Raw genomic sequence first — 26,016 nt, 5'->3', positions numbered from 1 at the left:
TGACAGAGATGCCAGATCGCTTATTAACATACCGCGTTGGAAGCTTTATTCTAAACAGATTTTTACCATGATTCATTTTACGCCACGTGAGCGCTCCCAAATTGTTGAAATTTACAAAACAACTCAAGTCAAATGTGAAAACTCATAGATGTGGCTCATTTCTTATTGATTGGGATGGTAAACAAGCAAAATTGCCGTATTTACGCCAATAAAAATCCTCACGAAATACAAGAGGTACCCCTTTACGACGAAAAAGTCACTTTTTGACGCGGCTTTAGTGCGAAATCGATTATATTTTTATTCAAAAATGAAGATAGTCAAGTGTTGACATTAATCAGTAGCGTAATTGCGATATGATAACCACTTTCGTGATGCCAATTATTGTTCGAAAGCGTATGATGCAGTTCTGGTTTCACCAAGAGGGCTCACATCACAATCGATTTTTCAAAGAAATTGTTTCCTCAAAGGCCTATCTTAATAAGCCAACGACCACAGAAGAGCTCAAGAACAACATTCAGCCGAAATGATTGTTAAAACTATAGAAAATGCTGAAAAACTTGCACAATACGCCGTTAATTCTCAAGGCGGGTATTTAAGAGATATCCTTTTCAAAAAGTGATGTTAACAAATCTACTTCAACCAATTCAAATGATTATTATCGTCAACATACAAAAAATGTGTTAATCTTTGATTTTAAAGAGAATGGGTCAGTCGAATATAGACAACCCTGTATATTATATATTAATACATATGTATGTATAATTTACCTCGAATATCGATTGTTCGTTGTGGAATCCTGCACGCCGCAATCCTGCTTTGTCGTGGATGCCCCAATCGCAGGATGGGAATTCAATACGTGATGTGATGTGGCATGAACCGAAGGCAACAGACTCGGAGAGAACCGAAATGGAAAGTCGCTGAAAGTGTCAAAAAATTTATGAATTCGCTCTGAACTGTAATTTATATTTCGAAATTGATTTTCTAATCACCTTGGTAGCGTTGTATTAATTGGAAGCGATGATGGATAGGGTGTTCTAAAACTAGATGCTGAGTATACAGATGGTGTGTGCCTAAAAAAGATAGAACCGAAATAAAATAATCATAATTAATACATTTCAAATATGATTAAGAGTTGCATTTATTTTTATGCTGCATATTTAATAAAACATGTAGATCACGTGGTGGACGTTTCATTGAAGTGCATTAGTTAATAGCATCGCAGTTATCAAGAATGAACGCCAATTAGATAAGAGCTCGATATGTTAGTGAAATACTAATCATTTTTCCCACTTACCATGAAGCTACTTGAGACATATCGGGACTTAGCATCGGATAAGGATATTGCGTTGCCGTGAACGGATACAAAGCAGGACGAGTTAAGCCTAAAAAGAAGTTAAATAATAATGGTTAATTTTTAATGATCATATAATAAGACACATGTAGCAATTTTATATATTGTATATAAACAATAAATTATTTTTTAAGTGAAAACTGCTAAGAATGGTCAAAGTACAAATATTTCGACAGTAAAAAGTAGTAATTATTTAGTTTACGACTAAAACTTCGTAGTATATTCAAAAACAGACGAATAATTTTTGGCTACTTTCAGGAGGGAATCTATCAAATGATGGATTTTTATTTACAGAATAATATTGATTTTCTCGATTTTCCACGCCGCACATATATATATTGGGTAGTCTAAAAAGTCTTTTCGTATTTGTAATGAAACTTCAAATCAAATAATATTTATAATAAACTTATTTATAATAAACTTTATTAAATCCGTTTTTTTTTTTTCGATTGCTTGCTTCAATCTCATCAGTTGTTCACAGTAAAGTGTCGAATCAATAACTGGCCAGGCTGAAGCTCATAGTGGATTATTCCTTTCACAGACAATTCATGTGGTATCCATACATCGAGCTTCTTTTTGTAGCCAGCTTTTTCTAAATGGTGGTTCAGAACCGTTTGATGACGATTGTTTAGTTCATTTGCGCTTTTGTGACGGTCCTGGTCAATCCTTTCCATAATTTCATCGACTTTTTCAAAGATTGGTCGACCAGAGCGAGGTGCATCTTTCACATCGAAATTTCCAGAACGGAAGCGAGCGAACCATTGTTGTGCTACACGAACTGATAGAGCATCGTCACCGTAAACATCACAAATTTCATTAGTGGCTTGCGTGGCATTCTTCCCTTTTTTATACAAAAATTTCAAAATATAGCGAATTTCATCTTTATGTTCACTCATTTTTGAACAGCTGTAACTTTTTTCAAATTCTTTGAATTACATTTTTTTTTTTTTTTTTTTGGTAATCGAAGCCTAAAGTGCTACCAATCGAACACCACAATGTGTACATAATGTGATTTGTAGCACTGGAGATATATGACGCCAACGACATCTATTGGCAAAATACAAAAAAACTTTTTAGACTACCAATACATGCATTTTCGTAAAGATCAACATAAATTTGAACGTCTAACTGTAAAAATGTAGAGGATACGACATCTTTGGATTTTCAACGCCAATAGTAGGTAGAAATATTATCAATCCTAAGAAAGCAGTTACCGTAACGTAATTGTCAAGTTTATCGCTTAAGCACCAGAGCTCTGGGAGGCACAGATTTCGAGAGGGCGGCGTACAATACAATAGTATCTTCAATCACTTAAAATTAATTATAAACAGAAGGTCAACAGCAATTCAATTACAAACTTTTATGACGCTTAAGAGGGGTGAAAATATATTAAAAATTTCATTATTTTGTACATGGATTATAGTTTAACTCAAATTTATAATACTCCTATATATATTATAAAACTCATCCAATTTCATTTTTTTATCGAAAATGATCTATACGTTTTTTTTTTTTTATAACAATATTTCTATACTAATAGAACTAGAAGCTTCAGATTTAATACTTTATAAATACAGATTTTTTAATTTACAGATATTGGATACCACGTCCTCTTCGCCCCCAATTTATAAAAACCCTATTTAAATAATTATTACCATTTATTATCTATTACAATATACTATTACTATTTACTATTAAAATTACTTTCTAATAGTTTCATGAAGATAGTAGCAGCGGAATAGTGGATAGCAGCAAAAGAAATACAAATAAACAACAAATAAAGTCTCATAAAATTGCTAACACTGCAGTCCAAGGGCAAAATATAATTAAATGATATATAATATATAATCGTATTAATCATTAAATGAGACTAACATATACATATATTGTTATACCCTGAGCCCATCGAAAATGGGAAATCAGAGTATAATGGTTTTGTGAAAAGTATGTAACAGGCAGAAGGAATCATCGCAGACCCCATAAAGTATATATATTCTTGGTCAGGACGACGAGCTGTCTGTCCGTCCTTCCATATAAGCAAGCCGATCTCAGAAGATATAAAAGCTAAAGAGCTGAAATTTAGCATGTATAGTCGTGTATACAAAACGCAACAAGTTTGTCCTATTTTTTCGATAACTTTTTATCGAAAATAATCGAAAGATCGTCATTGTTATTTCAGCCTAATTTGAACACTTTTAGACCTAGAGACTTAAGTTTTACTGTGTATATATTTATGAAGAAAGTTTTGTAATTTACTGATTTCGGATACCACGCCCTCTTTGCCCCAATTTGTTAAAAACGTATTTAAGGTACTAGAGACTTGTGCTTTAGAATGTACACACATTCTAACTATATGATCACGCTCTGAAAGAGAAAGAAAGAAATTATTCAACAAATAAATTCTCATGATATTGCCCACACTGCAACGCAACCCAAGCGCAGTTGCTGCTATCTGTGCAGTCAGCAGAGCGCGTGATTATACGTGCGTTTGTATGCATGTGTGCATAAAAGAAGTGCAGAATGAGTAGAATATCAGCTTAGAGGGTTCAGGGTATCTCCTAGTCGAGCAGTCTCGTCTGGACCCTTCTTACTTGTTTATATAATATAATATTAAAACATTGTAAAATACCATTCACAACATCAAGTAACTATAACAGAGTGAAATAAATTGAAATTGAAAAAAATTTAATAATATTAAAATATCACATCATAGGATTAGTAATAATTATATCACTTTCATTTGTCTCTTCATTGCTGGCTGTCATATATTTTTGTACCTCTAAGAATGATCATGAAAATATAAGGATTGTAACCATGCCCAATACGCATTTTTTCAGCTCGAAAAAATTTCTGAAGAATATATGTATATAACTTGCTTAACTTGAGCTTTAACAAAATATTCTAACCCTTTTCAGAGAGAGAGAGACAGAGAAAAAGAGAAGGCGAGAAAGATAGATAGAGAGAGAGAGAGAGAAGGCGAGAAAAATAGATAGAGAAATAGAGAGAGAAAAAAGGCGAGAAAGATAGATAGAGAAAGAGAGAGAGAGAGAGAGAGAAGGCGAGAAAGATAGATAGAGAAAGAGAGACAGATAGGTAGATAGACAGAGATAGTGAGAGAAAAATCTAGACAGAGAGAGAAAGTTAGATAGATATCCATTTAATAATCTGAAAGAGCAAACGAAAGGGAGAGAATATATCGATAGTGATAGGCAGAGAGAGCGAAATATTGCGAAAGATAGAGAGTGAGCGAGAGAGGGAAACAACTAAATTAACATGGACGAATAATGAATCCCCGTCCTTCCATTTTTTTTTTTTAAATGCGTAAATATGGGATTATTTGGTGAATTGCATTTCCCAATTCTCTCATGTCTCATGTATTCATTTTAATTGAAGATTTGTTGTCGCATCTATTTCATGGACCGCTGGCTGTTGTTGTTTTTTTTTTTCCCCTTTACAATGAACTTCTTAGTGTTGTTGTCATTTTCAAGGTGTATTGTATGGTTATATCCAAAGCTGGGAAAAGGGTGTAAAGGGTCTGTCATTTGCCACAGCAATGACCCGCGGGCTATATTGAGTGCGTGTGCTGCGACAGTGGGGCGCAAAAGGCTCGCGATAAAAAAAGACACGAATCTAGCGACAGAAAAGGATGTCATTATTATGTGGTTGTGCAACATGCTTTTAATTCATTAGGCGTTCTCTATATCATATACCCTATGCTGATTGAAAATGCAAAAGCAGTGATCTAGATCATTGAAGATAAGATAAGAAGCGTAGAGCATGAAACACGACCATCTGTGTAAGTACGGATGTTTCAATATATAGCGACAGAAAAATTAATTTCATATCTTTGATAAATCCGTCCGTACAATAGTACAGCAGAGTACCAGATCCCGTGTTCCAATGTTTGTCTACCATTTAATAAAATATAGTTTTGGAATACACAAAATAAATCAAAACAAATCGATGTTGAGCTAAATAGAAAGCCTGAACATGCAGCTGAAGGTATCTCATAGTCGAGCACTTCCGCTCCTAATTGTTTTTTATTTCTCATTTTAGATTTCTAGTTGAATGAGTCTGGCCGCATTAGTGATACTGATATCTTTTTGTCGTTCGCTTCGCAACCCTTAAGTGTGTTGCCCTACATATTTGCGAGACATTCGATTAGTTGAAGCAAAACGCTCATATATATGTTTATTTATAATACATATGAACTATAAAATATCCGAACCATAAACACCAATCATTGTAAGTGTAAGTGTAAAGGAATATATAAAATTCGTAATATTTTTATTAATATATATTATTTGTATATTCAATAAACCTATTAAAATTATTCTAGATCCTATTCCATCATAAACCAGAGACCATAAGATGTTGCAGAAGTGAAACCCAGTCTTTAAAAAAAAAAACTAAAGGATGTTATTTAGTCGACGTAGCATATGCATCTCAGTTCGGACAAATTCATGAGTGTCAACCCCCTTTGTCATTGCAAATGTCGTATTAAAGCTTATTGCTTTAAAGTAAGGAAAGCCGTTACCCGTTCCCGTTCTCAGCCTCGTTTCAATCTCCATTCCAAATTTTCACTCCCCTTTGGTCATGTTCAATGCAGCTATTTGTGCTGTGCGTAATACTTAAGCTGCGCATATCATTATCGGGCAATCTAAAGAGGCATGTGCCAAGGACGACGACGACTATTACCACAACGCCGACAACGATTGCGATCCCAACCCAATTTCGATCCCGATGAACGGGCACGAGCTGTGGGGGTTGCTTGCACTGCCAACCCTCGCAGTCAAAGGCAATGCGCGTCGTCCTCTTCATGCTGACAGTGGATTGGCGGTCAAGACGAAAAGACGCCCTCCTATTCAGCACATCCTCAATAGTCCAACAATTAGGCGTTTATATTGTAATGCAAACAGATTATGTCAAAATACAGTTTACACAATTTATATTGTAAATTTGTCTGTCCTTGCGGCTTGTTTCAAAATATTTTTATTGATGAACCTTTCATTTGCCATACTCGACCTGGGAGGATATATCATAATATCATCGTTCACTTGCTATACTCGACCTGGGAGGATATATCATAATATCATCGTTACATACGAGAATAACATGTGACCCCTAAGCTCTAATTACTCACCATTGTATTATTAATAGATAATAATGCAGAATAGATCGCTATAAATCATTCAGCTGCAAGTTTTCTATCCCAAGCGCTTTCATTGATAGTTGTACGCAATCGAAGCAGCTTCATTTCATCTCTGGGAAAGTTTTCCATTGAACGTTGTAAAATTTTCTTTTTATACCCTGAATCCATTGAAAATGGGAAATCATGGTATCATGGTTTTGTTAAAAGTATGTAACAGGCAGAAGGAGGCGTAGCAGACCCCATAAAGTATATATATTCTTGATCAGAGCTAAGTCGATTTATTCACCCACATTCACCCCATATATTTTTAAAATGCGTATTTCGAATAGTAGAGACTTGTGCTTTGGCAAATACATGCATGTCTTTGTTATATTTATAATCTATAAGTTTCATGAAGATAGTCCATCCACAAGAAATGTTATTAAACAATAAAGTGCCCGTAGTAAGCCACCACTGCAAGCAATGCGTGTTTATGCGTGTGTGCGTATGCCTGTGAGTGTGCGTGTGTGAATGTGCGAATAATTTTTGGAATATCAATTGCTCGAAGGGTTCAGGGGATCTCGTAGTCGAGCAGTCTCGACTAGAGGTTTCTTACTTGCTTTTTATTAAATATATTATATCTTTTTGCTAAACACAGCCAATGTGAATTACAATAGACCCTCGGTTAACGAAAAAAATTCGTTCCAGCATATTGTTCGTTAACAGAGGGTCTATTGTAACTCAAAACTCGTTCCAGCATATTGGTAGTTAAGCGAGACGTTCGTTAACCGAAACCGCAAATTAGGCACGTATATTGTATAAGAAATAGTGCCAATTAATGTTAAAAAGTTCAACCGACAGCAAAATAATGTATATTCGGGGTATCCCTTATTTCGATGTTTAACACAAAGAAATTTTGCATACAATTATTGTTTTTAAATTTTTATGTTGGTCGATATGCGAAACATTGTTCGTAAAGCGAAACTTTTTTCCCAAAAACAAATATAAATATAAAATTATCAAACAAAATAATATGTCAAAGGGTAAATATATATGAAATGATTTCAAATATGCCAAACATATAGAGATCATAGCTTATGAAAACAACAAATTACACGCCTCTTAAGAGCGTATAATAATAATAATAATAAAAATAATATAATTGGTGGCTGGACTGGTTCGACTGGTGGGAGAATGGCATTGCTTCCCCTCGCTAAAGTCGATTTGAAATCACAGTCGCAGCTAGGTCGGATTTTTTGTTGTATATTGTGTTATTCAATTATTAGTATGGCACCCATTGTTAAGGATAATAATGCCATGTAATCCGCAAGCAGCTCTTAAGTGCATGGCCTTTTATTTACGCTGCTGGCTTCCATTCAGACCCAACCAGTCGAACGTACCCCCGACCATATACACCCATTAGCAGAGCCCTTAAACGGCCAACCACCGCGAAATCCTTAACAAACCACATAGAGTGAGTGAGAGAGAGATGTATATGGCAAATTTGACAGTATGAATGGACGCCCTAATCGAGCATTCAAAAAAAAGAAGAATACTCAACATACGCAATTATTATATTTCATAATATGTTTGAATATCGTTTGAGATGAAGGGTGAGAAAGTCAATAGCTCGCGGTTGGGTTACTTCGATTGCATAAAACTATTTTTCACTAATTGTTTTCATCCTTCATGAGTGTCTATCTTTCCCCTCCCCTATGATCGCAAATGCAAATACAAAATCAAAACGATATTAAGCTTACTTGTCGAATTTGGTATACCATTTATACAAGTCAGCACGATTATATACCTATCTTCTTTATCTCAAACGAAATGTGCGGCATGGGTCTCTACTTTTTGCTTAGAAATCTTAATTTTTAATTAATAACAAGTAAGAAGACTAGTCGAGACTGCTCGACTAAGGGATACCCTGAACCCTCTAATCTTATATTCTAATCAGTCTGAACTTATTTTCGACACACATACATACACACGCACGTATTAGAACGCGCTCTGCTAACTGCGCAGTAAGCAGCGACTGCGCTTGGGCTGGGCTGTAGTGTGTGCAACATTATAAGAATTTATTTGTTGAATAATTTAATTTCTAGTCGTACAATCATATGGTGAAAATGTATGTACATTCCCAAGCACACGTCTCTAGTACTTGAAATACGCCTTTTACAAAGGTTAGGGTGAGGGGGTGAATATAGGGGTAGGGAGTAAATTACAAAAAAAATCGAAATTACATAAAATACATATAAGTCTACATTCAAAATTTGCAAGCTCTAGCTCTAAAGGTATAGGAGATATAATTAAATAACTAGCTTTCGATAAGGTTATTGATCGATAATAAAATATCAGCAGTAGTTATCGATATAAAAAGAAAAACTTGATATGCGCGTGATATACACGGACCTTTTTTTTAAATGTTCGTATTTACAGCGCGGATATCGAGTTTATCATTAAAAATCGATAACTCATTCCGATCTTTTTTTATCGATAAAAAACCTTATCGAAAACCAGTTATAAAATTATATCTACTACACCTTTATTGCTAGGTAGGTATGCCTGTGTGTGCGTGTGTTTCTTGTGTAAGCTGAAAAACGCGAAAAATTATTGAAATAGCTAATGCTTCAGGGTATCTCCTAGTCGAGCAGTCTCGACTGGAGCTTTCTTACTTGTTTTTGTTTGCATTGCTTGCAAGTGACACTCATTTGCAAGCTCTGTTGTTTTGAAAAAGTCAAGGAATAACGACGTGTTTATATTATGTCTACACAAAAATCGAGAGTTGCTCCTGTTTAAATTAGCAATTTTGATAAAACGAAAAAAAAATGAGAAGAGAGAAGAATGAGAAGAAAGAGTGGATTTCTAGAGAGATGAAAAAGGAGTGCATCAGAACCTTTTAAAAGAGCTACTATATGGCGATGAAAATAAACTATTACAATTTTTTATTAGAAAATCTTTTTATACTTTTTTTTAGAGTCTGCTGACGAAACATCCCATAAAACTGAGAAATTCTCGTACAATTCGATCAATTCAATTGTTTTCTCGCGATCCCCCATGTTGCTTTGCTTGCGGCAATATTGCGACTGAAAGCAAGCAGCACATGCAAACAAGCAAGCAACTGACGCAACCAAGTTAACGGTAAAATTCTGTATTCAAACGACAAGCAAAAAAGTTTCCGCAAACAGTTATTGCAAATTTTTTGTTTGCAGCAAAATGTTTGCACTCGTGCTCAAACGTGCAAATTTGACTGCAGCAATCAACTTGCTGCAAATTGTTTGCATCGTGTGTACCTAGCTTAATGGCATTCATGTTAAACAACATTTTTTAGATGACTCTATTAATTCAAGACAATGACAATTTTCCAGACAATTGACGAGTCATTATCATATTCATGGCTCGCATACATTTGCATACATTTTCATTAAATAGGCGAAAATCTTCGAGTTCGATGATTGGCAAGCTTCAAAGTGAGGAATGTTTTCTCTCTTGACTTACATTCATATCTTATCTTTTGTATTTTTGTATTCAATTCCCTAGAAAACTCTCTCTCTCTCGATTTTCTTACTTTATTATTTTAAATATCATCTAATACCATTGCTGAAAGGGAACAAATAATACAAAGGGAGCTAAATACACTTACCTATTGCTTTAGGATCCAGCTGATAAGGAGGTATTCCACAATGTGCAGGCGGTGGTGTTGTTAATGGATCTCCATTGTGGCAGAAAAATGGAGGTAGACCAATTTTATTTGCCTACAAATAAATAAAAACAAACAAAAAATAGAAACAAACAACGTTTTTATCAATTATTTGTAAAGCTAATAATGTCTGAGCTTAGATATACGCATACATATAAATATATTTGATTTCAATGTCTTAAATGAGTTTGGAATTCATATTACTTAAAATTTGAAATTTAATACAAGCCCGACAATGAATTGCTTCTGGGAAGTGTTAGATATTTAGTAGGTGTGGACGTGATATAAACGAATTTGCTTAGATTGGATTGTAGCACAGTGGAAAAGGTCACTGGACTGCCGTTGACCTTCGCTCTGGGCCTCCTCAACCACCTGCTCATGTCTAGAGTTTTTCCGATGAAGAGCGAAATGTGAATGTGTGCGAATGCCACACAGCGCCGTAAAACGGGCAGGCCTATTGGTTGATTCCTCCTAAATTAAGTTCATCCCACTCCCTTGACACGTGGACGTCGGCAGCTGACAGTCATAGCCAGTGTTGCCAAATTCCTTTTTTCCCGTCAAATCAGGCTTTTTTTTATAAAATTCCAAAACAGCGGGCAGCATGAATTCTGGATTTTTATACTCATTCACGAAAGTGAATTAGTATATAGGTTTTATGCAATGTCCGTCTTGAAATTTAGAACACGCCCACTAGGGGCGTGGCAAATCGGAAAATGCATTTTCCGATATACGGAAGTCTCTAGCTCTTATATCTTCTGAAATCGACGCGTTCATACATACGGACAGACTTCTGCCTGTTACATACATTTCAACAAAACCACTATACCCTGATTTCCCATTTTCAATGGTTTCAGAGTATAACAAGAAAGCTCTAATCAAGACAGCTCGACTACGAGATCCCCTGAACCCTTCGAGCAATAGCTATTTCAGTCATTTTTGTCATTGAGAACTTCGTTGTTTTATAACTTTTCTTGTGAATATACCATCTTCATGAAACTTTCAGATCATGATTATAACAATGAAATCCATGAATTTGTTGAAGCACAAGTTATCTCTAGTTATTGAAATACGCCTTTTAAAAAGGTGAGGATGTGGGGGTGGAAAAACCGAAATTGCATAAAATGCATTTAAATATATATTTAAAGTTTGGAGACTCTAGCTTTAAAGTTGTAGGAGATATAATTTAATAACTGATTTTCGATAAAGTTTCTTGTCGATAAAAAAATAACGGGATGAACTATAGATTTTTGGTGATAATTCGATATCCGCGCTGTATATACGGACATTTAAAGAAATTAAAGTCTCTAGCTTATATATCTTCTGAAATCGACGTACATACGGACAGATGACAGATACGGACAAATCGACTCATTTCGTCGCCCTGATTAAGAATATATATATGTCGTATCGATATTTTTATTTTCTTTATTAATTTTCATTTCCGATATTTCGTTATTCAATTAATTCTTGTACCATCACTGATTTACATTTGTATTATCTCTAGTAAGCGAAGTAAAGAGAACGAAAGAGAACCAAATTGTTGTTTTACCGTTATAGGGTTCTATTCCTTTCCTTTTCATGTGATTCTCTCGCGAGCCTAACAGATCTCTGTTCTGCGTAGTCTCGGCCTGACAATGCAACAGAGTGAGATAACTATAATATATAGTAAAACGTACTAGTATTGAGCATGGTATGTATACAGGGCTGCCAACTTAGCCTTTTACCTAACTTAGCCTTTTTCAACTGCCTATTGCAGGAAAAATTGTAATCTGCTGATGGCGGGAAATTTGGCATTTTTTTAAAATCAAACCAGCATTATTTAAAGTGCCTCTGAAATACTTGAATATTATTGCCGAGGAGAAAATTGATTTTATTGAGCTCGATAATTGTGTGTCAATTTTCGAATATAAATATAATTAATGACAAGTAAGAAAGTCCTAGTCGAGACTGCTCGAGTACGAGATCCCCTGAAGCCTTCGAGCAACTGATATTTCAATAATTCTTCGCGTCTTTCTGCTTCATACATATGGACAGACGGATGGACAGACAGACGGACCGGGCAAATCGACTTTACTTGTCGCCCTGATCATGAATATACATACTTTTATACCCTAATTTCCCATTTTCAATGGGTTCAGGCCCTGAACTTCAGGGTATAAAAACTGAAGTTACTATATTTCTGGCTATTCTTGAATTTGATCTAGCCTTTTCTAGCAGGTTTTAGCATTTTCTTACCCGAAAATGTTGGCAGCACTGAATGTATCCAGTTGAGTATAGTAAAAGAAAAAGAGTAAAGTAAATTGACGCACATTAATGTTAACAAGTAAGAAAGCTCCAGTCGAGACTGCTCGACTAGGAGATACCCTGAACCCTCCAAGCTGATATTCTAATCATTCTGAACTTCTTTTATGCACACATACATACATATGCATCCACAAGCACGCATAAGCCTGCGCTCTGCTAACTGCGCAGTAAGCAGCGACTGCGCTTGGGCTGCGCTGCAGTGTGGGCAATATTATGAGAATTTATTTGTTAAATAATTTCTTTTGTAGACATACGATCTTAATGAAACTTTCAGAGCGTAATTATATGGTAAATATGTGTGTACATTTCAAAGCCCAAGTTTCAAGTCTCTTGAAATGCGTTTTTTACAAATTGGGGGAGAAGGGGGCGTGGTATCAAAAATCTGTAAATTACAAAATCTTTGTATCGATTAACTTTATATACAACACAAATTTGAAGACTCCAGGTCTAAAAATGTTCAAATTAGGCTAAAAAAAAACAAAATCAATTTTTCGATTATTCTCGATAAAAAAGCTATCGAACGATTTATCGAAAAAATAAAGCAAACTCATACTGCGTATGGTACTCACAAGTATGCATGCCAAATTTCAGCTAGCTCTTATAACTTCTGAGATCGACGCACTCATACGGACGGACGGACGGACAGACAGACGGGCTATATCGACTCTGCCACGCCTCCTTCTGCCCGTTACATACTTTTTCACAAAACCATTATACCCTGATTTCCCATTTTCAATGGGTTCAGGGTATAAAAACTCGAAGCAGAAAGGTTGCATTATGTCAGAGCCGAGAAAACGCAAGGCACGCGCTGCTGATAAAATAATGGTGAAACCGGACGAGAATGAATGTGCACCATATTCTTTGTGAGCTGCCACGCCTCCTTTTGCCAGTTACATACATTTCAACAAAACCATTATACCCTGATTTCCTATTTTCAATGGGTTTAGGGTGTAAAAAGTACAAGTGTTAGTTTTACAGTCAGTTAAAGCAGTTTGTTTATTTTTACGAAATTTTTGTAATGGTAGCGTAACGACCTCAATGGCTCGATAAATTCGCTAATCATTAATACCAGGGCGAGCTGAATTGCCTTAGTTGTCTGTCTGCCCGTACGAGCTGTCAGAAAACCCTAGAAGTAGAGACTTGAAATTTCTTCTTTATCGACGTAGAACATCAGTGCATTTGAAAAATACAAAGATCTTGTAATTTACATATTTTGTACTACAAAATTAAAATAAACGTATTTCAAGTACATACTTTGGAAGTTCAAAATTGAAAGTTTGATGAAGGGAATTTATTCACACATAAGTGTGTATAGCAGAGTTCAGGGGATCTCCTAGCCGAACAGTCTCGGTTAGAGCTTCCAGTAGCAGATATATTATTTTTAATCTGTCATGTGACTTTACAACATCAATATAGCGAATTCAGTTAATGAATTAGTGTAAAATTCAATTTTTAGCTGCATTATATGATTTATGTGTGAAAGTCCACACAAATGTTTCCTCACATGGAAACGAATATATTCGCTCATAGTTTTATATCTGAGGCCATATCCATATGTGGGCATAGAAATTCCTATTAATAATTTATAATTTGAATAGGTTTTTATTGGTTAGTCAACAGTTCTCTTATTTTCATATGTACCATAAGTACATACATATATGTGAGCATATTTGTAAGTTTGTTTCGTATTATCAGCGATGTTGTATTTGTTGCTGTTGTTGTTGTGGCCGTCGTTGATGAACAAATCAACAATAACATGCAAACAATAGCAACAACAGCAACAGCAATAATAACAAGCAGTGACCGGCTACAAAGCAAGCGAGTCAGCGAAACCGAAAATATGCCTTTGATGTAGCCGCCGCTAAACGAATATAAAAAGTGCCGCCAACGCTGCCACGGCATTCCCACTGTTTTAAGCGGTGCCCCTAACCCCAGCCCCGCAACTCCTTCTCGAGTCCATTGCTACCCGACGATAACCAATGGTACCCGACCCGTACACCACCCACCTCCCCAATGCACAGCAGCCGACGATTGCCGCCCATGGTGCTGTCAACGTAGTTAGTGTGAGTGTGTAATTTTTGCGTCATTTGCAATCTTGTTTTATTTACTCTATAGTCGATAAAAATTGATAAATATATTTTTTTAATATCGTATATGGCAGTGTGAACTCATTGGAATTCGATTAAGTAGAAAAAATGTTCCTGGGAGTACGGTTATTAGATACCCTGCATTTATTTATTTACAATAGCAACCAGATGAACACACACTTATAATCCCGCGATCTGCTAGCTGCGCAGTTAGCAGCGATTGCTTTGGCTGCAGTTGTTGTTGAATAATGTCTCTTGTAGAGGAACTATCTATATGAAACTTTCAAAACGTAATTATAAGGTTAAAATCTGTGTACAAGTTTCTATTACTTAAAATACGGAGCGTGAGATCCAAAATCTGTAAATTACAACATTTTCGTATTCATCAAATGATGATACAGTGTAAATCTAAAGTTTCAAGGTCTAAAAATGTTCAAATTTGACTAAAAAAAATATAAATAAATAAATAAATAAATTGATCGATTATCAAAAAAAAAAAAAAGAAATAGGATGAGCTATCGAAAAAATATGATAAACTCGTACTTTGTATGGTATACACGAGTATATATGCAAAGTTTCAAGTCTTTAGCTCTTCAACTTCTGAGCTCTAGGCGTTCATACGGATGGACGGACAGACCGACAGCCGGACAGAGCTATATCAACTCAGGTCGTCGCTATGATAGTATATTATACCCTGGTTTCCCATTTTCAATGGGATAAGATAGAATCTGATAAAAATCAGAATTCTATCAGACATGATCCTGATGAATAATTTGCTAGCTGTTATTTCTTCTGAGGACACATTCATACATACGGATGGACATGGTCAAATCAGCTCGGCTCGTGGCCCTGCTTTATGTGGTCTGCCACGCCTCCTACAGATACACTTAAATATTGATAGCATTATACCCTTTCGATTTCAATTCCCGTTTTCAATTTCAGGTCACATCTTCAGTTTACGTTATCTTCTATTGTCTTGTTTTCTTGCAAATTCTTTGTCAATAATATTTCAATCTATGCATATAATTTAAACTATACAATTTGAACGCCTCCAGAATAGTCTTCAGGTAATATCCGGCAACAGATATTGCTGAAGCTTTTTTAAAGAATCAGCTGAATTGAGGAATGGAAATGAGTTGAGGAATGGAAAATGAATTTCTTTATGTGATGCTGCAAGAATTGAAATTGGACGCCATTGTCTAAAAGTGAATTGCAGCGTAAGATTTGGGGGTTGTTTTTTCTTTCTGCTATTATTTTTTGTCTCTCATTAAAAGGCACATCCACATCCACAGCGCAGCACTTAACGCAGAGCATTTTGGGTGGTTGATTTTGCTGCTTGTTGCTGCTGTTTAGGATTTGTAGTTGTGGTAGTCGGCGCGCTTTTTTAGATTGCTTCCACACGCATACCAACTCAAAGGTTTGAGTATGTGTGTATAGTGGAAGTAAGTCCGTTGATTATGTTTACATACGTAAGTCAGTTGGGGCGAGAGAGAGAGAGAGAGAGAGAGAGAGAGAGAGAGAGAGAGAGAGAGAGAGAGAGAGAGAGAGACAGAGAGGGAGAGGAGAGAGAGGGAGGGAAAGAGAAAGCTAGAGACCACAACAGGGAGAACGCTTTTTAAGAGAGCGAAAGAGTGAGTGATAGAGAAAAGGAGAAACAGAAACAGGGAGAGGGAGAGAGAGAGAGCGAAAGTAGAGTTCGTTTGATATGTACACGACGACGACGACGAAGGCCTAGAAGGTTCTACCACCAAAGCACAGCGAACCGATAGCAACCAACATCAGATACGGCCCAAGAGGGTGGAGCAATACGCGTTCTCTGTACTTTTGGGGATGTTGCACTGTGCGGTGCTGATAGTAGTAGTAGTCGTAGTAGACGTTGATTAAAGAGATTTAAATTGAATATTTGTATACGCTGAATTGAATGGAAAATGGATAAGCAGATTCTATCTTACGGATAGTATAACCATATATAGATATATATAGGTATATATAAACTTTACGACACCGACACCTCCTTGACTCAATTTTAACAGATCAATTTTGCTTCAGAGCATTCATGTTCCGTGATTATGATTTCGATTTTTAACGATATTATATTTTCATCCTCCATCCATAATTTGATAAAACTCTCCTCGTGGAAGCAGATCATCCTTTAAAGAGTACCTTATAATCGGTCACTCCCAACCACCGGCATTTTGAATAGCCAAAAAATAAAAATAAATAAATAAATTAATGTAGAAATTCTTTAGCTTTTTCCGCATTTTGTTGTAATCTCATTCATTGTTTAGCCACAAAATTCGAAATTTAATGGATTATCTACGGCATTAGCCGCTCGAATAACCCCTGAGTTAGTTCAAATAAATATTACTAGAATGTACATTGCATTTAAAATCTTCAATCGCATAAGAGCATCAAGTTTAATGCTTGACACGCTAAAAATAATTTAGTAGTGTAAGCCCAGATTTGGTTAAGCTGTTTAGCTGAAGGACTGATATTCCAATAGGTCCTTACAAATCATATACTCACGGATCATATCCTAGTGTATAAATTAGTTGTTTACTTTTCGCTCTCCCCGGGTCTTAAGACTCTACAAGACCTATGTAGTCAATCAGAAGTTAGAGAAGGACATTGTTCAACACGATTTACAGCTCCAATATGCGTAAATATAAGCACTACAGTAGAATTCGGTTATAATGAGCAAACTTATATGGTAACAGCGTCTTCCATCTATAACGACAGTCCCATATCCGTCGTTATAACCTAATTTTAGGCGGTGCTTGATGCAGCATAAAATTTTATTATTGAACGCGAGTAAACATATATTTCCATATAAATTGCTTTTATTATTTCGGGAGCATAATTGTTTAATAATTTTACCCTCAGCCAACTCACTGAAAATGGTATCCAAGAGTATCTAATGGAAATAAGATCATACACTGTGTGTTACTATAAGAATGGGTAAATTGCAACCAAATATCGCCACCCGAGTCCCCATTTAACACATGAACATATGTATGTGTACACACACATGAGAAAAATTATTATTATTCGTAGTTCTATATAGGAGACTACATAATGTAAATGTTTGCTAAAGGTTGCTATGTTTTTATTCGGTTATTTCTTAACATAGGACTTGCGATTAGAGCACCTTATTCGTCGAGAAATGCAGTAGACACTTTAAGTTGACTACCTGTTACACCTGCTTGCAAGCAGAAGAAAACAATTTTCTATGGTCTTAAGAAGTTTGCTCAAGGTATTGCAGTTAACCTCCATTTGTCATTTATTGTTACGCAGCCAGAAGGTCTCACAAAACGAAACGGAAATAAAAAGGAACCCGTGTGGTAAAGCCTATTCAGGCGTGAGATGTCTCTCACTGTCCCCATCAGAGGAGCTTTTTTTCTTTAAGCAAGCTGACCAAGCTGACCTCTCAATCTAGAATGTTTTCCTTTGCTTTCGCTTGGCGCGTGCGTTCGCCGAAATTACACTGCTTAACAAACACTTCCTTCACATATATAGCACAGGTTCCATAATGCGAAGAATATAGAAGCAGAATATCGAAGCAAATAATTCTTATAAATCTCAACTAATTTTTTTCCTATGATTTCAAAAAATACAATTTCACGAATATCGCAAAAAACGTACTATTGGTCCTCACAAATTTGGCCGAAATTTTTTCTTTATAGTGTACGACGTCACGTGCAAATAACGCCCAAAAATTAAATAGACACCAACATCAATTGTCCTTGTGCTAACCTAATATATCCGTTTCTAATCAGAACGCTTCATCGCCTAGAATAAAGAAAAAGTCTTGCAAACAGATCAATGTGCATATAGAATGTCTTGTGGTGTGCTCGAGACGGAGGCAAGTTCAATTAATATTATTGTGGTTTTTATACCCTGAACCCATTGAAAATGGGAAATCAGGCTGTAATGGTTTTGTTAAAAATTATGTATTATGTATATATTCTTGATAAGGGCGACGAGCTGAAACGATATAGCCCTGTCTGTCTGTCCGTCCGTCCGTATGAGTGCGTCGATCTCAAAAGATACAAAAGCTAGAGAGCTGAAATTTGGCATGCATAGTCGTGTATACCATACGCAGTACGAGTTTGTATTATTTTATGGATAAATCATCCGATAACTTTTTTTATCGAGAATAATCGAAAAATTGATTTTGTTTTTTCAGCCTCATTGGAATACTATTAGACCTGGAGACTTCAGATTTACTGAATTAAATGAAATTATTCAATAAATAAATTCATATAATATTGCCCACATTGCAGCGCAGCCCAAGCGCAGTCGCTGCTTACTGCGCCGTTAGCAGAGCACGTTGTTATACGTGCGTATGGATGCATGTGTATGTAAGTGTGTTAAAGGAAGTGCAGAATGATTAGAATATCAGCTGGAGGGTTCAGGGTATCTCCTAGTCGAGCAACCTCGACTAGAGCCTTCTTACTTGTTTCTAAATAGATATATATCTTTATAAGTATAAGAGTATATATATATATATATATATATATATATATATATATATATATATATATATATATATATATATATATATATATAAAATATAAAATGTTGGGACGAGCAGATATATCTTAGCGGGTGCATGACAAACCTCCCCTAATAACCTATTAGATGAACCTGACATGTAGATAATTATCGCTTTCCTACAATACATTGTGACGGGCTAGAATTTTATTTGAATCTCCCTAACCTATTGTCATCCCTTAACATTGTTTTTTATCGTGATGATAAGCCGTTCCGCCTTTAAAAGCCGTGTTCCGCTTTTTTAAAAGAGGAACCCACGATACCATACAAATTATTTCATTCTTTATAAAAGTATATAATTATCAAGAGGCGTGTGTTTATTAAATATTCGCATTTTATGCATTCTTTGGCAATTCCAGGGTAATAGACAATCGTTCGCAACCGATTCGGAAGTGAACTCAACCATTGAAAATGAGAGAGCAGATTAAAATAGTTTCGTTCAAATGTAAAAACCCGATAACTAACCGGTTATACCTGGTACATCTTGGAACCGAGATTCTCTACATAGATATGATAATTGGTCATTTTTTGTATAAAAAGCCGAATATTAAATCAACATTTTTGGCCTATTATATTTTATATGGGAATGTTTTGAAAGCTTCTAACGTACGCTCTACCTAGGCAAACCCTGATAATAAAAGTATCCTTTACCTACTTTTGTAGGACTAATAGTTCTCTTGCTCTTCTCCACACACTTTGGTATCCGCCACAGCAAAAATATGATCCTTTAACTCATCTGAGAAAAGTCAACTGAATTATCCACATTCAACTTAGCAAATTGCAGACATTTCCTTCGATTTATTAAAGTTACGTATGGCCTCCTGCGTGGAGTATTCTTATGATTAGGTAGCACTACTATTGTTCCTTATCTCGATAATATTTGGAAGGTTGACCTGGCTCTGGACAGACAGGCTTTGCTTACCAACCAGATAAGGAATATATACTTTAATTACTTTACGGGGTCTTTCAGGCCTGCCTCTATTTGTTACATACATTTCTACAAACCTAATATACCCTGATTTACCATTTTCAAGGTTTGAGGCTATAATTATATAAAAATATTTGATAAAATCAGCTTGATTATAATGGATGATATTCCTGAATTCTTTTATCAATCAAATTGAATGCCTATATTGACGCACAATAACTTATCAAAGATGTGTGCATAAAAAAATGAAAGCATTTACCTAATCCTCTTATAGGTCTTCTTTACGATTTACGTTTTTAAGCATGCAAACACTGAAAGCAGTCTGGAATTCTGCACTGGGACCCAGGGCTTAGACAAAGGGAAAAAGTACAGTTGTAAGACAAATACATTTCTTCAAGAAGTGCGTTCAAAAAGAATATACCCTGAATATGACTGAAGTTTTGCAAATTGAATAACTAAAGATAGGCATAAAACATACTTTATCTAAGTGTATTGGACAACTGATAAACAACAATACTTCTGGTCTTAATTATTATCCCATCAATAGTTATCGTCAAATTTTATTGGTCTACGAAATGAAAGGAATATATTGCATTCGTACATGGCCCGTATGTGTGGTTGTCTGCTTGTATTTAGGCCAATATTGTCGCTGATGTATGTATAGATACAACTAGTTTTTAATGCTTTAGATATACTATATATGTATCTCCGAAAGGAGTTAGTGTTATACAATATATATATATATATATATATATATCCTTTCGGAGATTTTCTGAGAGCTGTCGTTTTGATACGATTTTCATTTTCAATCTTATATAATGTATCATATGACATGTTCACAATATTTCCCATCTGGAAAAGGATATTGTAAAACATTGAAATGTAAGAAGAAGAGAGTAAAACTTACCATAGTCACGGGCAGACCGCCTGGCGTACCATTAGCATACGAGTAGGGAGACACCAAATATCCCATATTAAAAGTCGGGGTATGAGGTTCAAGTTTATCTGAAGAAAAACAAAACCAAATTTATAATTTTCCCAATAGGCTCAGCATTTCCTTTTATACCCTGAACTCATTGAAAACGGGAAATCAGGGTATAATAAAATTGTTGAAAGTATGTAAGAGGTAGAAGAAAGCGTGGGAGACCCCACAAAGTATATATAATCTTGATCAGGGTGACGAGCTAAGTCGATTTGGCCATGTCCGTCTGTCTGTCCGTCCGTTAGTATCTTTGAACGCGTCGATCTCAGAAGATATGAGAGTTACAGACTTCAAATCATTTTTTCCTAGGTTCGTGTATTACGCACCGTTTATCCAAAAATCGATAACATTGTTTTGTTATCGATTAAAAACCTTATTAAATTATATCTCCTACACCTTTATAGCTAGAATCTCGCAATTTTAAATGTAGATTCATATGTATATTATAAAATTTCGATTTCTGTTATAATTACAACGCCGATATCTCACAAGATATAAGAGCTAGTCTCCGGCTAACTCAGCTTGTCGCTCTGCTGAAGAATATATATACTTTGTGGGGTCTGCCACGCCTCCTTCTGCCTGTTACATACAGTTCAGCAAAACCATTATACCCTGATAATTTATTTGTTGAATAATTTCTTTTGTAAACATACTTAATTAAACTTTCAGAGCGTAATCATATGGTTAAAATGTGTGTACATTCCAAAGCACAAGTCTCTAGTACTCGAAATGCATACATGGTATACACGAGTATGCATGCCAAATTTCAGCTCTCTAGCTCTTGAGATCCTTTTGCTCCCACGGACAAACGGACAGACGGACAGAGCTATATCAACTCAGCTCGTCGCCCTGATCAAGAATATATATATTTTGTCTGCCACGCCCCCTTCTGCCTGTTACATACATTTCAACAAAGCCATTATACCCTGATTTCCTATTGAAAATGGGTTCAGGCTGTAAACAAATATGTGTCGATCATCTAAGAAGAATAATTAAATAATTCACAGCGTGTTAGAAAAACAAGTAACAACTGCAGAGTTTTCATAAGGTAAATAAGAGTCCTCAGTAGCTAAATGCAGATTTTCCAGATTTCCCGATTAAAAATGTACTGGTTATTTTTCGATATGCCACGCCACTAAAGAGGCGTAACAATTAGTTTTGTGTTATCGATAAAGGGGGTCTTTTAAACTGTAGGATATATATGTTTGCCGCGCCTCTGTGGGCGTAGATATGTCCGTAGCTTTTTATACTAAATCGAAGATATACACGAGTATATGTATATGTAAATGGTATGTATATGTATATGTATATGTATATGTATATGTATATGTATATGTATATGTATATGTATATGTATATGTATATGTATATGTATATGTATATGTATATGTATATGTATATGTATATGTATATGTATATGTATATGTATATGTATATGTATATGTATATGTATATGTATATGTATATGTATATGTATATGTATATGTATATGTATATGTATATGTATATGTATATATATATGTACATATATGTATATGATATGTATATCTTAAATCAACATTTTTAGGAGAAGGAAGCCGTAAGCACGGGCTGGGAATTAGCCAACGCAAGCAGCAGTTGCAGCGGCAGAAGCAGAGGTCTGCCTCGGCCTCTGGACCGAAGTCCAGAAACAGCAGCCAAAGAAGGTACGAAAAGTAATGGGTAACAAAATAATCCACGCGTTCTCGAGACAACAAGCGTCTGCCAACAACAACAATCAAACAAGAACTTCAAGACATCAGCAGACACTAACAATTTCGACTGCAGCAGCGACGTTGGCAGTGGCAGCGGCTGCAGCAGCTGAATACGACCGTCGTCGATTCTACGAAAACTCATTAATTTCCAAGGATACACAAATACAACAGACCGTGTTTGTATTGCCTACGAGTGCATATGTATACGCACTTACACATGCATACAGGCGGGCATGCACTCAGCAGCAGCAACGACAAAAGGGATACAGATTTGATTGTATGTATGTACGTACGTATCTATACATATGGGTGTGTGTATGCATACACAGTCACAATGTGTGAGTGCTGCTATTTTAGCCATTAAGTTGCTAGATTTAGCAATTTTAGCCACAATTATAGCTATTTTCAAACAAATTGATTATAATTAAAATTTGTCACTTTTAGCAATTTGCAAAATGCAACCAGACGGAGGAGCATGAGGCTGCTAAAAACACTCAATGCTATTTTAAACATAAGATTAGTTTCTATAAACATTTTTAATAAAAACTCTTTATACAAACTTAGAAAAATCTTACAGATATGGATTACAAAGGCATGATTAATGCTGCCATAATTGCCAAAAACTGGTTTGGCAAAAATAAGCGACAGCGAAAAATACGCTATTAATGACGAAGAAAATGTATTAGAATAATTGGACAACATTTTAAATATCATTCAAAGATTTAATAATAAATGAAAGTGATAATAAAATTTGGCAATTTCTTTTAGCAATTTTAATAGAGCTTTTATCAATTTTAGCAACTTTTTATACCCTGAACCCATTTTCAATGGGAAATCAGGGTATAATGGTTTTGTTGAAATGTATGTAACAGGGAGAAGGAGGCGTGGCAGACCCCACAAAGTATATATATTCTTGATCAGGGTGACGAGCTGAGTTGATTTGGCCCTGTCCGTCTGTCTGTCCGTCTGTCCGTCTGTCCGTATGTATGAACGCGTCGATTTCAGAAGATATAAGAGCTAGAGACTTCAAATTTCTTTTAAAATGTCCGTAATTACAGCGCGCATATCAAGTTTATCATTAAAAATCGATCTCATCCCGATCTTTTTTTATCGATAAAAAACCTTATCGAAAACCAGTTATAAAATTATATCTTCTACACCTTTATTGCTAGAGTCTCCAAACTTTTTATATATGCTTATATGCAATTTATACAATTTCGGTTTTTGTTAAAATTTACCCCCCACCTCTAAATTCACCCCCTCACCCTCACTTTGTAAAACGCGTATTTCAAATACTAGAGACTTGTGCTTTGGCAATTACATGCATATTCATGTTATAATCATAATCTGAAAGTTTCATGAAGATCGTACGTCCACAAAAAAAGTTATTAAACAATTAAGTTCTCATAGTAAGCGCACACTGCAGCCCATGCGTGTTTATGCGTGGGTGCTTGTGTGTGTATGTGTTTGTGTGTGTGTGCGTGTTTCTTGTGTAAGCTAAAAGTCGCGAAAAATTATTGAAATATCTATTGCTCCAAGGGTTCAGGGGATCTCGTAGTCGAGCAGTCTCGACTAGAGCTTTCTTACTTGTTTTATTCTAGCAATTCTTGCCCTCAAAATTCTGGCGGCACTGAGTCACATATGTATATTTATACATGTAATGCATGAACACTCGCGCTTCTTTATAATGCATGTGCACAGCATACACACGTCTCTATTTTGTCCAAGCTGATCGACGCACATTACATTAGTGTAATGTCCACAAATTTTCTTTTCATTTGCATACGTACGAAAAATTGACGAATTTAGTTTCTTTTACCTTAAATGCTGTGATTCCGTTTATTTTTTTTGTATTTTTTATTTTATTTAATTTTTATTTAATTTTTTTTTTTTTTTACACACATTAACGTATTATTTCAAAATAAACAAACAAATAGAGTTTGAGACAAACGTGTTTTCACATGGGAAAAAAAAAGCATTTTTGTTCTTTGGCATAAAAAAAAACTACTAAATGTGATATTTCAAATTAAAAAAAAAATTACATTATGTTTTTTAATTTGTTGTCCTACAAAAATAATTTTTAAAAAATTAAAAAACTATTAACCACTGCTGCCAATTTAGCTTTTTCCCCGTCAAATCTGGCTTTTTCAGAAGACCAATTGCAAAATATTTGGGAATTGCGGGAAGCGGGAATTCTGGCTTTTTTTCGCTTTTTTTTAAACTGCCACCAATGAAAAAATGTAGCAGCGCGGTTGCCACTTGTAAAAAAAGTTTGGTATTAAAATCTTCCATTTTCGATAAGCTTGTGAAGAAGTTTGGTAAAAATATACCAAATGTGTCAAAGAGTGGCAGCTTTATCATACGTTTATATCGATATTCGCCAATATCACCACCACTACTTTATACAAACTGTGATCACAATAAGTGGGATTTTTTTGGCTACAAATTTCGCCATGCCAAAGGAATATAAGGCTTAATTAAGAATTACAACAAAAAAGATATTCAAATTCAACTAACACAAAAGAGGAATGGGAGAAGACACCGGTGGAATATGTCCAAAAACTAATCAATTCCATGAGTAGACGGTTGGAAGCGGTCATTGAAGCCAATGGGGGTCATACTTAATACTAATTTTGATACTTAATATAGTTAATAGTGCTTTATTTTGAATACTTTATTTTTGTGCAAACACTTTCGTGTCAGTTGAATTTGAATATCTTTTATGTTGTTATTGTTATTTAAACCTATGTTATTAGTTTTTTAATTTTTTTGAAGTTATTTTTGTAAGACAACAAATTGAAAAACATGATGTAATTTTTTAAAACTTTGAAATCCTACCAGACTCTGAAACAACTAGGCATACACGCATGTCCATGCAGGTACGTACATCCATGCATGCATACAAACGTGTCTGTATGCATGACACATACACATACACACATTTGTACACAACATATGTATGTATATGTATGCAGAATTGTCAATGTACGTCGTTCCTTTTTCATACTCCAGTCCCAGCAGTCCAGCCCAAGCTGCGATCGCCGAGGCCCGTCGCTGATTACGACTCGTTATCTCTCTCTTTTTGTTTTTTAACGGTCAGCATGAACGAACAGTGTTCCGCAGAATCTCCTTCAATGGCGAAGTAAAGGTAAAAAGCTCGTTAACTGTTCTGTTATGGGCTTTTAAAACGGCGACGTAAACGCAGACGGAAATGTTATTGTTAACAAGTTATGTTTAGCACGACGC

At 35.4% G+C, this 26,016-nt stretch overlaps 1 protein-coding gene and 2 long non-coding RNA genes across 8 annotated transcripts in view; 1 reads left to right on the top strand and 2 right to left on the bottom strand.

Moving 5' to 3' along the window:
* LOC149268322 (uncharacterized) overlaps positions 1-23,461 on the top strand; it is a 40,093-nt gene extending 16,632 nt beyond the window's left edge. The window contains exons 3-4 of one of the 3 annotated variants that reach the window (XR_016270801.1): positions 5,408-5,596; positions 5,691-6,309. This is a non-coding gene — a long non-coding RNA (uncharacterized LOC149268322). Of the gene's footprint in view, positions 1-5,407; positions 5,603-5,690; positions 6,310-22,604 lie in introns of those variants that run through there. The other 2 variants (XR_016270802.1, XR_016270803.1) reach the window with 2 other exon arrangements.
* pan (transcription factor pangolin) overlaps positions 1-26,016 on the bottom strand; it is a 60,485-nt gene that overhangs the window by 27,646 nt on the left and 6,823 nt on the right. For all 4 annotated transcript variants that reach the window (XM_089472815.1, XM_089472807.1, XM_089472808.1 and 1 more), the window contains 5 exons: positions 20,963-21,060; positions 10,126-10,237; positions 1,295-1,382; positions 990-1,070; positions 768-917 (listed from right to left, as the gene is read on the bottom strand). In XM_089472815.1, coding sequence (XP_089328941.1) covers positions 768-917; positions 990-1,070; positions 1,295-1,382; positions 10,126-10,237; positions 20,963-21,060 — 529 coding nt within the window. The remainder of the gene's footprint in view (positions 1-767; positions 918-989; positions 1,071-1,294; positions 1,383-10,125; positions 10,238-20,962; positions 21,061-26,016) is intronic.
* LOC149268323 (uncharacterized) lies at positions 6,214-10,114 on the bottom strand. The gene is made up of 2 exons (XR_016270805.1): positions 6,495-10,114; positions 6,214-6,422 (listed from the first exon to the last, which is right to left on the bottom strand). It is a non-coding gene; the product is annotated as an uncharacterized LOC149268323 (long non-coding RNA).

This window comes from Drosophila arizonae, chromosome 6, assembly GCF_054131065.1.
Source record: "Drosophila arizonae isolate 15081-1271.41 chromosome 6, UAZ_ARI_1.0, whole genome shotgun sequence".
Classification (NCBI taxonomy): domain Eukaryota; kingdom Metazoa; phylum Arthropoda; class Insecta; order Diptera; family Drosophilidae; genus Drosophila; species Drosophila arizonae.
This window is presented reverse-complemented; position numbering and strand designations above follow the sequence as displayed.